At 36.9% G+C, this 15,039-nt stretch overlaps 1 protein-coding gene across 2 annotated transcripts in view; it reads left to right on the top strand.

Annotated features, from left to right (window-relative positions):
- The window catches only part of NUBPL (NUBP iron-sulfur cluster assembly factor, mitochondrial), a 291,711-nt gene that overhangs the window by 266,064 nt on the left and 10,608 nt on the right, over window positions 1-15,039 (top strand). For both annotated transcript variants that reach the window (XM_004376551.3, XM_023731482.1), the window contains exon 9: window positions 10,884-11,004. In XM_004376551.3, the coding sequence (XP_004376608.2) occupies window positions 10,884-11,004 (121 nt within the window). The remainder of the gene's footprint in view (window positions 1-10,883; window positions 11,005-15,039) is intronic.

Here is a 15,039-nt window from a genome sequence, read left to right as displayed (position 1 = left end):
AGGGTAATCCAGAGTTGAGTTTTTGTACTGCAGACATCATGGAATATCACAGGGTAAGAGATTCTAGGATTCAAGAGGAATCTTCATCAAATTCTCTTACCGTTGGGGTTCTGATTGTTCAGTTGGACAAGTGAAGCCAGAGGAAACTAATTAATTGGAAGAACAGGGAGGAGTTAAAGAGCCATAGATTCTACTGAGAGTCAAAAGAGGTATAATGAGCGTGATAAGGAGAAGGCGAGTTCTATGCCTAGCATCTTGGAGAAGGGGATGAAGTCCAAGAATCATCTGTATCAGTGAGTGGTGAAAATGATTCAAATCAGGCCTGCCTTGTGCCTGTGCTGTTTACACTGAACTATATTGGCTTGTCCTTGTTTCCGGCTACCTAGTTTCATACACAAAATCCTCTAGTCCATGTACTTGTCATCTTATTTGGTGACATCCACATACAAACCAATTACCCAACTAGTCTGGGCTCTGCCATGTACTAACTGTGTGACTTTGAGCAAATAATTGTGTTTCAGTGTTCCTTTCAGTAAAACAGGGATAATAATACCCATCTCATAGGTCATTATGGTAGTTAAATGAGGTTATATATACAGTATTTAGCATAGCCCTTAGCACAAGGTATGGAAGGTACAGCTCTGAATGTTTTGGTTATAGCAGTAGACTTCAGAGATACATAAATCTTCATTTTAGGCATGAAGTACTCGAGGCATAGAGAAGTTGAGTTATAGCTCATGGACCTCACAGCCAGTTGGTTGGTCCCTGAGGAGAGCAGGAACTCAGGCCTCCCTGTTTATTGTTCTTTCTACGTCAGAGTACTACTTCTGAAAGAGAACTCAAGAATGCCCATCTCATTTTTTTAAATTATAGTATCAGTATACAGGCTTCAAGGAATATACCAAAAACTGGTTGGAGGCTAACAGAAAACTGAAAAGCACTTACGAAGCCAATCTATATTAGTTATTATTATTCCTTCTCTATTTAACAATGAGTTTTTCCTCTTCACTTTTTCTTAAATCATATCTTTTAATCCTGTGACAGGTTCCAACCAGCAAGACTTTAACCTGATTGTAACCTTGAGAAATTGGATTATGTATACAGTAGCTTCAAAATCTTGCTTGTTACTTTCCTGAATCTGGGTTTAAAATGCCAAGAAGAAACTAAAACTGGGGCCTTTTGAGCTTGCTTAGTTCAGTACATTTAGACACAAAAATCCAATATTCAGAGCAATGTTGATATTTCAGGAGAGTCAATTTTTTAAAAGTTAATAAAAGAAGCACCTTTCTGAGTCAATGATGGATTGGAGTAACATAAGAATAACATGTAAAAGGTTTGTGGTGGCTGGTGTTCAGCAGACATGTAATATTTGCTTTCTTTCATTAAAATAGCTGAGGCAAAAAGAAAAAAGGACCTTATACTGTGATGAGACGTTAAAAAATGATTTAGCGTGCTTACAGCTGCATCTCAATGGTATTATGCAAATTAAGCTGTGGCAGAGTATCTGCTTTCTAATGTTTCTGCCATCAGAGGATACACAAAATAGCTCTACAATAAACACAAATAGCTTAACAATATATAACGTAGTCACAAGATGTAAGGCTTTTTTTGGGGAGAGGGAGTCATGTGAATATGAATTATTTCCTATTTGGGAGAGAAGAATTTTTTATGCATAATACTATACATATTCCAATATTTTTCTTTATTGCAAAACCTCATTGGTTAATGTTCAAAACCTCGTTGATTAATGGGGACTGCTTTTAAATGAACTAGGGCAATGGTTCTCAAGTTTATTAATATTTAAGTCTCGCTTTTAAATTTTCCCCCAACTAATCCCATGTTTTGAAGGAGTTGTCTGCCACACAGTCAGTCTGTATATGTTAAGTAATAACTAATATGTTTTTTCATTTCTAATTAAATAAATATAAATATGTGTATGTGAGGGTGTGCATGTGTGTGTGTGTATAAAACCATTGTATGAGCTTCTGAACAGAATGAAATAAATATGTATGAGTGTTATCACACTTGGTTGATGTAAGTCCAACTAAAAGCAAAGAAACTTGACAGTTTATCTGTACTCTCTAGTCTTGAAGGTAAATGTTCCATTTCTGTTCAGTTTTTAAAAATGTTAATAACCTGTGGACCCTGATAACTATTTTTGTGCATTTTGAGGACATTAACAAAACATTAGATAGCAGAATTACCAAAATAGGTTCTACTGTCAGCTTTTAATTGTCTCAAGCAACACTGTCCAATAGAAATATAATATGAGCCACAGTGTAATTTTAAAGTTTTTAGTGGCCACATTAAAAAAAAGTAAAAAGCTCTCTGTCAACCCAGAACTAAAACAACTCCCAAGGCCAACTCTTCAGACAAAGATTAGACTGGACTGTGGGACATAAAATGATACTCATGAAGAGTATGTTTCTTAGCTCAAGTAGACACGAGACTAAATGGGCAGTTTCTGTCCGGAGGTGAGATGCGAAGGCAGAGAGGGTTAGGAGCTGGTTGAATGGACATGGGAGATCAGGGATAGAAAGGAGGAGTGTGCTGTCACATTATAGGGAGAGCAAGTAGAGTCACATCACAATGTATGTATAAATTTTTGTATGAGAGACTAACTTGAATTGTAAACTTGCTCTTAAACTACAACGGTTAAAAAAAAAAGTAAAAAGAAACAAATGAAGTTAATTTTAATAATGTATTTAACTCAATATATTATCATTTCCACATGAAATCAATACAAAAATTACTGAGAATCAACCAACAGAGGGATTATATTCAGCCATAGTAGGAATTCTTACAATTCAATAAGAAAACACAGATAATCAATGGAAAAAAATATTCAAGAGATCTGAACAGACTTCACAAAGGAAATATACAAATGACCAGTAAACATGTAAAAATAAGCTCAAGCTCATTTAAATTATGGCAATACAAATTAAAACCACAATGCAAAGTACACCTGGACACAGAGTTGGGAAGAGCAAGGACACACTGGAACATGCCTGTGCCTCTGCCATCTGTTTTTCACCACTTTAACCAATGAAAATTTTTATAGTGTAATGGCTGTTGTTTCACTTCCACATCCCAAATTTCATGCCATTTCACTTCTGCCATACCTTAACCAGGAGACATACAGGGAAGAGGACTCTAGGAAATATAGTTCCAATATAAACAATTTGACAGTTGAACAACCCAGCACAATGAGATACCACTAGACACTCACCATACTTGTAAAAATTAGAAAAGACTGAGAATACCAAATGTTGATGAGAGTTTGGGGCAGCTGGAATTTTCGTACGTTGCTGGTGGGAGTGGAAATTGGTAGAACTTTATTGGAAAACTTTAGCATTATCTACTGAAGCTAAATATGTGTAACCTAATAACCAACAAAAAAAGGCATGTATAAAAATGTTAACAGAAGCATTACATATAGTAGCCAAAGACGAGAAACAACCCAAATGATCAAACAGGAGGATTCGTAAGATAATTATGATATAAAACCCATTGCCATCAAGTGGATTCTGACTCATAGAGACCCTATAGCAGCTGAGCGCCTAACCAGTGTTCACCAGGGTTCCTAATTAGAATATAAAACCAAAAAAATCAAACCCATTGCCATCTAATCGAATTCTGACTCATAGCAACCCTATAGGACAGAATAGAACTGCCGCATAGGTTTTCCTAGGCTGTAAACTTTACAGAAGCAGACTGCCACATTTCTCTCCCTCAGAGCAGCTGGTGGGTTCGAACTTCAGACCTCTGTTTCTGTTAGCAGCCATGCCACCAGGTCTCCTTAATTATGATATAAATACCAAAAACCAAACCCATTGCCGTCAAGTCAATTCTGACTCATAATGACCTAGTAGGATAGAGTAGAACTGCCCCATAGGGTTTCCAAGGAGCAGCTGGTGGATTCGAACTGCTGACCTTTTGGTTGGCAGCCGAGCTCTTAACCACTGTGCCACCAGGACTCCAATTATGATATAGTCATCATAAAATCTTAGGACTCAATGAAAATAAACTACAGCTACGTGGTAAACCACACAAAAGAAGATATTGCATGATTCCATTCATATCAAATTAAAAAACAGATAAAATCATTTTACGGTGTTAAAAATCAGGTTAGTATATACATTTGGGAAAGCGTTTTGGAGAGTATACAAGGAGACTTCTAGGCTGATGATAATGTTTTGTTTCTTAACAGAGTCATGATAAAACATGGACATAGTTTATGATAAATCCATTCAGCCATATTTATGACTTGTGCACCATTTTGTGTATATGGATGATATTCTTCAATGAATAAGTTTGAAAATTAAAAAAATAAAGAATAACTGTGATAAATGGAAAAAATTATTGAGATATTTTACATTCTTTCTTTTTTCATACTAAATTTTCAATATCTGGTGTATGTTTGACATTTACAGCACATCTCAGTTTGAACTAGCCACATTGTAAGTGCTCATGTATGACTAGTGGCATTTTATTGAACATTGCAAGTCTAGAGCCCTACCATTTCAGAGCTTCTCTGGAGTCTAGGCTGTTATGTTACATCTTTGCTTGGGGTGTTAAACGACTTGGGTGCCATGTAGGAAAAATGGAGATTGTTCCTCCCAAGGATCTCTTCTTAATTTTGCTACTACTTTTTTGTTTTTGTAGAATATTTTCTATTTAAAACAGATGGTTATTTCTGTATGTAGTTTCACAAGATGTCTAGTATATCATCTTTTTGGCGATTTGTTATTGCTATATTCTTCACATGACTATTACTTGTTTTTAAACTTTTTATTAGAGTAGAACATACATACAGAAAAGGGCATAAATCGTAAGTAATTTTTACAGAGTGAACATCCCACTGTCATCGAGTCCATTCTGACTCATAGCAACCCTATAGGACAGAATAGAACTGCCCTGTAGGATTTCCAAGGCTGTAAATCTTTAAGGAAGCAGGCTGCCACATTTTTCTCCTGTGGAACGGCTGGTGGGTTGAAATTGCCGACCTTTCAGTTAGCAGCCGAGCACTTAACCACTGTGACATCAGGGCTCCTTAAAAGTGAACATACTGGTTATTTATTTTTAAGAAATAAAACATTACCAGCACCCTGAAGCTCCCGCTTTGTGCTGCCTCCCAGTCATTACCTGCAAAGGGGAACTCAAATTATGAAACCATAGATTCATTTTGCCTGTTTCTGGACTTCATATAAAGGAAATCATATGGTAAATACTTTTTTTGTGTCTCTCTTATTTTGCTTACAACCGTGTTTGTGAGATTTACTCATACTGTGATTGTAGCTATAGGTAGCATTTCATTGTGTGACTATACCACAATTTATTTATCCGTTTTACTGTTGGTGGACATTTATAAAATTACAAATCAAATAGTTTTCAATTTTTTACTTTTATGATTAGTGCCATTCTGAACATTTTTGAACATGTCTTTTAGTGAATACTGTGTTCACATTTCTGTTTGTACATATCTAGGAGTAGAGTATAATTTTGTTGGTCTTGCAAAATTCTATCATACAGTCTCTGGCATCGTTTCTCTCAAACCAAGGCCATATTTTCCAACTACCAATCCTTTTTCTTTGTTTCCAACTTTCACATTCCCATCACCAGTAATTATCAGTGCATCTTGATTGCATGTTTGATCAATTTTAGACTGCAGAAGTTGGTAAAAAACTTCCAATTTCTTCATCTTTGGCATTAGTGGTTGGTGCATAAATTTGAATAGTAGTTGTATTGACTCATTTATGGGTGTTATCCTATCACTGACAGCATTGTACTTCAGGATAGACTTTGAAATGTTCTTTTTGACGATGAACACAGCACCATTCCTCTTCAATTTGTCATTCCCGGCATAGTAGACCACATGACTGTCTGATCCAAAATGGCCAATACCAGTCTGTTTCAGCTCACTAATGCCTAGGAATATATCTTTTATGCATTCCATTTCACTTTTGACAACTTCCAATTTTCCTAGATTAATACTTTGTACATTCCACGTTCCAATTATTAATGGATGTTTGTAGCTGTTTATTCTCATTTTGAGTCGTGCCACATCAGCAAATGAAGGTCCCGAAAGCTTGACTCTATCCATGTCATTAAGGTCGACTTTACTTTGAGGAGGCAGCTCTTCCCCAGTTATATTTTGAGTGCCTTTCAACCTGAGGTGCTCATCTTCCAGCACTGTATCAGTGTTCCGCTGCTCTTCATAAGGTTTTCACTAGCCACTTTTTTCAGAAGTATACTGCCTGATCCTTCCTCGTAGTCTGTCTTAGTCTGGAAGCTCCACCATGGGTGACCCTACTGGTATTTGAAATACTGGTGGCACAGCTTCCAGTATCACAGCAACATGAAAGCCACCACAGTGCGACAAACTAACAGATGCATGGTGGGCTATAAGAAGAAGAATGTGGCATCAGGATTGGTGGAAGACTCGTTAACAATTATGCAGATGACACAACCTTCCTTGCTGAAAGTGAAGAGGACTTGAAACACTTACATGAAGATCAGACAGCCTTCGGTATGGATTACACCTTGACGTAAAGGAAACAAAAATCCTCACAACTGGACCAATAAGCAACATCATGATAAATGGAGAAAAGATTGAAGTTGTAAAGGATTTCATTTTACTTAGATCCACAGTCAACACCGATGGAAGCCACAGTCAAAAAATCAAACAACATATTGCATTGGGCAAATCTGCTGCTCTTTAAAGTGTTAAGAAGTGAAGGTATCTCTTCAAGGACTAAGGTACGCCTGATTCAAGCCAGGATATTTTCAATCGCCTTATATGCATGTGAAAGGTGGACAATGAATAAGGAAGATCAAAAAAAACTGATGCCTTTGAATTATGCAGTTACCAAAGAATATTGAATATACCATGGACTGCCAGAAGAATGAACAAGTCTGTCTTGGAAGAAATACAGCCAGAGTGCTCCTTGGAAGCGAGGATGGCAAGACTTCGTCTCACATACTTTGGGCATGTTATCAGGAGGGACCAGTCCCTGGAGAAGGACATCATGTCTGGTAAAGTAGAGGGTCAGCAGAAAAGACGAAGACCCTCGTCAAGATGGATTGACACAGTGGCTGCAACAGTGGGCTCAAACAAAACAATGATTGTGAGGATGATGCAGGACCAGGCAGTGTTTCGTTCTGTTGTACATAGGGTCACTATGAGTCAAAGCTGGCTTGATGGCACCTAACAACAACAGCAGGAGTAGAATTGCTGTGCCATAGTGTATGCATACGTTTAGCTTAAGTAGATACCTGGTAAACAGTGTTCCAAAATGATTGTACCAATTTATACTCCCACCAGCAGTGTATGAGAGATTTAGTTGTTCCCATGTGCACACCAATATTTGGTATTTTTTGTCTTTTTGATTTTAGTCATATAGACATTCACTTATCCTAATATAGTCATGTTACCAGGAGGGACTAACATCTGGAGAAGAACATCATGCTTCATAAAGTAGAGGGTCAGTGCAAAAGAGGAAGACCCTCGCCAAGATGGATTTCCACAGTGGCTGCAACAGTGGGCTCAAACATAGCAACAATTGTGAGGATGACACAGGACCAGGCAACATTTTGTTCTATTATATGTAAGGTCGCTGTGACTCAGAACCGACTTGGTGGCACCTGACAATAACAACATCAATGAAGTCTTGAGGATAAATGTATGGTAAATGAGTGTTATGCCATTGTAATTTTAATTTGCACTGCTCTGACGATTAATGAAGTTGAGTACTTCCCTTTTCGGTCTTTGGATATCTTCTTTTGTGGAGTACCGTTAAGTTTTTTCCACGTTGCTTTTTTTTTTTTTTTTTAATTGTCTTTTTCTTATTGATTTGTTGGTGGTGTTTGTATAATTCTGGATAAAAGTCCTTTGTTACATGTATGTATTACAGATGTCATCCTCTGCTCTGTAGCTTGCCTTTTCATTCTCTGAATAGTATCTTGTGATTAATTTCTTAATTTGAATGTAGTCCAATTTAACAAAAAAAATTTACATATGTTTAGTGTCTTTTTGTGTCCTGCTAGAAAAATCTTTGGTTTTACGCATCCTGTAAGATTATAAGAATATTATCTTGTTTTCTTCTGGAAGCATTATTGTTTAACCTTTCACGTGTGGCTCAGCAATCCATCTGGAATTAATTTTTATGTATGGTGGGAGGTAGAGGGTCAAGATTCATTATTTTCCATATGGATATCTAATTAGTATACACTGTGGTGTCATTTCCATTGTAAATCAGTGACTTTAATGTATTGGTCTGTTCTGTTCCCTTTTGTTCCATTTCCAAACCAACTCTTTTTTTATCAAGTAAAACGTTATAAGTGTAGGGACCTCCTAAGATGAGAGAATTCTAGAAATAAATGCTGTCTAAGGTCTTAGTTAGGGCTCTCTAGAGAACAGAGCCAGTGATATGTATGTATATATAGAGAGAGACTGGTTACATCTCCTGTGACTGATTTTGGAGAACACAACACTGGTTTTGTGTTTGTTTGTCTAAAGAAAACAAAGACACACAAAAACAAGCCATTTTAATTTTTTCCCTTATTCCATGTTGTTTTTAAAACCCTGCTATCCTGAGAAATGAGTCTACTACAAATGCAGGTATAATGGTCTCTCTTGCTTAAAACCCTTTAATGACTTCTCTTTGTATGCATTATATAATCCAGATTTCTTAATTATATAACCCAGAAAAGGCCTACCTTTCCAGACTCACCACACTTTAACCATATGAGCCTTTCAGTTCCTGTAAGAAGACAAATGTTCCCTCCTTCTGTTTTGAATGTACTCCCCCCACCCCCGACTTCCAGAGTAGATTTGGTCCTGTCTGTTTTACACTCTCATAATATCCTGTACTCTATTTCCAGAGAAGCTGTTCTAGTTTATAAGCATATTTTTGCACTGTTATTTTTTCAGTCTTTTTATACAGTTAGAACACAAGCTCCAAGGGGGCAAGAATCATGTCTGCTTTGTTCATGACCATTTGCCACTCCCTGTGTTTAACCCAGTTCCTGGCATATGATGGGAGCTCAGTAAATATTGTTTGGTTACAGTTTTATATTTTATGTCTGTGATACCTATGTAGTCTATAGAGAACATGTCTGAGACATTTATGCAGTCTGTAGAGAACAATTTGATAAGAAGAAGTAAATCACGCAAACTACTGTTACTGTGTGCTCTGGTGTCCTGGAGAATCTAAGAGATTCCAGGGTAGGATGCTTTTCCCTTCTCTCTGGATTAAAATGCACCCTCACCTAAATTTTCACATTCTTTAAGTGTTTTTCCTTTTCCCGTTTCTTGAGTGATATTTTTATGTTTAAGTTGAGAACCCTACAGTCAGGAGATAGATCCCATTTAATATAAATGATAGTAACACTGCCCAAGCAATGAGTATATTATGTAAACACAATGAATAAGCACATAAGCTGTATGATATTAAGCTGTGTTTTTGTGTAACATTCTAGAGATGGTACAGAATTACCAAAACACAGAGTGTGATTTATTTTTTATGATACTCTGCATCAACAAAAGGGGCATATATTAGATGCTTGGAAAATGCTTAGCTACAAATTTATGTCCCTCACTATTAGTTTTCATTTCCATGTGTTGTGGGCAGCTTTAGTCTTTCCTGTTCCTCTTTTCAGAAAGAATAACAAATTTGATCACTTCGTTGTCTCTATGTCTCATTGTGGACTATCAATGCTATTCTTTATTTAAAATGTGAATGCTCTAATAGAGACATCTCCTATGCCGATAATCTTATTGATGAAATTCTTAGGATCATGCAGATATTGTTATCTCTACGACTGTGATAGTAGAGTGTTTCCCATTTTTATTCTGGAAGAGAGCCACTGCTTCTCATCAATAAGAAAGTAGGATTAAAAGGAACATGAGTAAGGATTATATTTGCAGAGCCTGTCTGTTTATTCAACAGATGTTTATCTGTTTTTGTGCCAGAAGTTGGGGAAACTCAAAGAAAGAGATGAGCATTTTCTATGAGACTTTAAAATTTTATTTCAAATGATAACATTCTGATAAGAGCCAAGTTTAAGTCCTTTGTTAGCTGTGTCAGTTTTCTCAGGTATAGAATGAGGATAATAAAACATCCATCTCATAAAGTTACTGCGAGGAGTAAATGAGATAGTACATTTAAAACACTTATTCCAGTGCCTGGCATATAATTAGCACTTGGTATGTATTAACTGTTATTACCATGAGACTTTGCCCACAGTTAGCCTCTTAACTATTTATTTTCCTCTGTTTTCTCTGATTATTTTTCTCCATATTGCCATCAGCACTGAATTTCTAAAACACTGATTGTGTATCCTCTTCTGTCTTCCTAATATTTAAGATGTTAGTGGTTTTCTGTTGCATGAAGAAGAAAGCTTCAAATGCATGGATGGTATTTAGCCCCTCACCATCTGACCTTCACCTTTTTTACCAAACCATCTTCTGCCTTGACCACCTACTTGGTTGCAGCCCAAATAGGCCTCACACAGTTATGCTTCCTCACCTTGACTTGTAGTCCTCCTTCTGCCTGGAATTCCCGCTATAGACCTCATCCCCTCTTCTCACCCCCAGCCTGAAGAAACAATTCTCTATGGGCAGCTCAGAGATTCCTCTTATTCTTCCCAGGCAGAATTTTTTGGTCCCTGTTTATTCATCTCCCTTTAACATTTATCACATTATCAAAGTTAATTATGTATGTCTTGTTTTCCCACTAGTGTATGAGTTCCTTGAGAGCAGGGACCATGTCTTATCACCATATTACCTGAACCTAGTAGACACTCAGTAAAAACTTGATGAAATAATGTACTGAGATCTGATTTAATTATATTTTTATTTAAATATGGTTTTATGATTCTAGGTTCTGGGCCTTGTTCAAAACATGAGTGTTTTCCAGTGTCCAAAATGTAAACACAAAACTCACATTTTTGGTGCTGATGGTGCAAGGAAACTGGCACGGACCCTCGATCTTGATGTTCTAGGTAAGACCATACGATGTTATTTTGCATAGGAAGTAGCCGAGGGGAAAGTGAGGATGAGGCATGGTATGAAGACAGTCTCAGAAAATGATGAATTGCTTTGGTTTTGTGTTTTAAGTTAGTATAGTGCAATCCTGTGTGTAACCTTTCTTTGCCTTTTTAGAATACTTCATTAGTGGAAGGCTTTTTGAATAAGGAGATTTGCTCTGCCAGCTATAATAATAACTTCTCCTATAGACAAAAACTGTTTATAACTTGAATTTGAGTTTTGTGATATGAGTACTGTGATTTGAAGCCTATATTTTAAATACTGGTCATCAATTTGTTTGCTAACTTGGGGACACTTCTCTCAGTATAAGCAAATATATGTGAAAATACCTGTTCAATATGTTGTAACAACCTCTGGAAGCATCAGTTCTTTGTCCATATGCAAAAATGCCTTCCTGATCAGTTCTGCTTGTTTTCTGTAATCTTTGTCTACATGTTTGCCATGTCTATAAAATATGGCACCTGAAATTTACATTGTCTACACTGTTTACAGCACTTAATTGAAGGATTAATTAGTGTTTTGAGGAAAACTCAAATCGTGTTAAATAAACAAAACACATATTTTGGATAAATGATTTTCAAAAGTCCACGAGCAGCTTAATGGACTTGTTAGAAAACATGTTTTGATATTCTAATTATGAATGAGTTTCTGTTGTGGGCAAAGACAGACGTTAAATATTAAATAAGGGAGGTATAGAGTGAATTATTGGTTTTAGGTAGTTAAAAATTAAGATCTCTTAGAGATCCAGGAATTTCAAAACATTCTCTGTTATAATTAATCTTCTAAAAGTTGAAGTTAAATGTGTTGATTTTATTATGCAGTTGCACTATAGCAGCCACCACAATACCAGGTGAATACTAATAATATGTTTTGATACATTGCTATAATTATAGGCACTAATTATATTCTGCAACTGTTTTTCATTTAACTAACCTAGAAAGTTCAATTTCCCAAATCTGCATAATAACAGATTGACATTCACTTATATAATAAAGTAAATGTGTAATTATAATGGCGTTATTGAATTATGTTGGCAATATTGTAATTCTCTAACTTATAAATGGTTGGTACAGTTTTGTAAGTCAGTTATTTAGAATTTGAAACATACCTCATGGAGAAACAATCTTACATATGGAAGTTCCATTCTAACCAACAGCTCACAAATGTACGCTTAACCCTAAAAATGTATCAGAAACACTGATTACTGATCACAGAAAGTGCATAGTGCTACAGACTGTTGTGTCTAACAGTGTTTTGGGAAAAATAATTCGGAGTCCCAACTTAAAACCCTTTGGTGACCAAATTATTTTCTGCTTTGAATTTCTTTTGATAACATATGTTGAGTAATGGAATGCATGGCTGAATCATTGAGTGTGTCTAAATTTTTGGTAGGTATTATGGGTAATATGTGGGACACCTATGTCCCTATGGACTCTGGGGTATGACTGGTGGGATCACAGGTACATACAATGAATGACCCCTGAAAATGAGGTATTTACGTGAACATAGAATCACTGCAAGTAATACAACTTCCAAATAACACACACAAACATGGAAATATAAGCTTATCTCCCACTAAAAGAGACAAAAGTTTTGCAAAACCACACCTCCAGGATGTTCTATCTAATACAATACCCTGTAAAAACAGTTATTTGCAGCACATGCCTATTTCTTCAGTTTCAAACAGTTATACAGGCCCTAGCCTTGCAGTAGCATGCACTATAAGAGGGAAGGCAGCTTCCCAAGAAACTCCAGAGGCATAAAATGTAGGTGGGAGCTTTCTGTCCCACAGATCACCAGAGGGTTAAGGATACAACTCGTCCTTTTAATGTAGTCACGGGTTCCCAGAGGGGACTCCCTGAACTGGAGAAGGGGCCTCCAGTAACGAAGCGGTTGGAATTGGGAATGAGGAGCTGAAAATGGAGAAAGGGCTCTCATAGACATGGCCTCCTGACTGGTCAAACCCCCTAGGAACCCTTACTTATCCTTCACTGACTCCCTAGAAGTCTCTTTATCCATTGGGTTGTGTTTTAAATTTTTTTTTTTTGTAAGGTGGCTCTTCAGAAAGTTTATCCATATTTATCTACAGGGACAATAATATACAGAATAGTTAAGGTCTCCGACCATCTCAGAGAAAAACCCTTTAACCCATTATATGTCTGGAATATACTCTCACTTCCTTCAGATCTAGCCCCTCAAAGATACTTTCAAGCCCAGACTGCTTCTCACTAATTCCCCACACCTTCAGGCCCTTTTATGCCTCTCCAGCTATAACTGTTAGCCTGTTACCCCTCTCATTCTGCCACCTGTTGTTTTCTAGTAAGCTTTCCCTCCTTCCTGGTCTACTCTTCTGTACCTGTTGGTAGGATTATGAGTCCCTGGAGGGCAGAAATGAAGTTGCTAGGTGGCTATATAAAGGAGGAGGTTTTATGGTTAAGAGCTCAACTGCTAACCAAAAGGTTGACAGTTCAAATCCACCAGCCACTCCTTGGAAACCCTATGGGGCAGTTCTGCTCTGTCCTGTAGGGCTGCTATGAGTCGGAATTGACTCAACAGCAACAGCTTTGGTTTTGTTTTTTGTTTTTCCATTACTGCAGTGGAAATGACAGCATTCAGAATTCCTTACTATAATGATAGTTCATAAAGTAAGAGAAAAAATTCTATGGGTTTCTAAGCCTTCTCTATAACTTATTTTCCCCTATAAACCCTTGTAACACTTTCCTACAGAGTCTTAAGCTGATCCATTGAACAGACATCAAATTTACTGAAAAGCTAATCTTTAAATGGTTGTTGAAATATTCATGTATTTTTTCATTTGACTATTGAATATTTAGGAAAGACTTAAAGCATTGATTAAGATTTTAAAACTTGTTAACAAGAGGGATATGGATATCTGCTCCTCTGCCATGTGCTTCATAATATAAATTGTAATGTTGTTGTTGTCATTAGGTGCCATCAAGTCGGTTCCGACTCATAGCGACCCTATAGAACAAAGTAGAACTGCCCCATAGGGTTTCCAAGGAGCAGCTGGTGGATTTGAACTGCCGATCTTTTGATTGGCAGCCGTAGCTCTTAACCACTGTGCCACCTGGGCTTCATAAATTGCAATAGGATTGTATTTTTGTAACGTATGCCCTTTCTGTATTATTTACATTGCCTGGTATGGTGCTGAATACTTATTTAAATAAACACACACACACATTTCAATAACCTGTGTGTGGATTTGGAGCAGTTCAGAATGCTGAGTACCACAAGTAGTTAACTCTTCTACTTATGCCTCCTCTTACTGCATTTCAAATCTCAGCCTTTGGCCTCATTTGTGATGGTGCAGTGGAAAGACTGTTGGATGATGTGTCAGAGCATTTCACTCCTAAATTCTAACACCTAATAGTAAAATGTCCTCAGAAAAGACACACCACCTCTCTGACCTCAGTTTTCTTATCTGTATAGTGGAGATTCTTATCAGATACTTCCTGAGATCTCATCAAGCTCACAAGGTATACATAATGCTACATAGATTAATAAATAAAAGAAGAAAATAATTCTATCTGATAAAGAGGCAGATAGTCGAGAGAACAGCCCTGACGTAGTTTTCGACAGTTCTCCTAGCCCACTCATCTGCCAACATCAGGAAGATTAGTTTGTTGTACTTTTATTTAAACTGCTTTTCCTCCCCATCTTTTCCTCTTCAGTTTCTTCTTATTATGTGTCATGATGTATCGATACCAGATATTCCAGGGAGAAATGATTTACAAATGTCTTCCAAGCCATTCCTTGCTGGAAGACCTCCAGCAAAGAATAAATCGTACGCCTTATCCCTTGAGTGGCTGCCACATAGTTTTCATAAATACCTCTGCAGTCACTATACTACCCTCACCTGGAATATTTTTTTTTTATATATATATTTTATTGTACTTCAGGTGAAGGCTTACAGAACAAATAGTTTCTCATGAAACAGTAGTACACATTTTGTTTTATGACATTGGTTA

The sequence above is a fragment of the Trichechus manatus genome, unplaced genomic scaffold (assembly GCF_000243295.1).
Source record: "Trichechus manatus latirostris isolate Lorelei unplaced genomic scaffold, TriManLat1.0 scaffold00043, whole genome shotgun sequence".
NCBI classification, from domain to species: Eukaryota; Metazoa; Chordata; class Mammalia; order Sirenia; family Trichechidae; genus Trichechus; species Trichechus manatus.
Note: the sequence above shows the minus strand (reverse complement) of the source record. Positions and strands in the feature narration are given on the sequence as shown.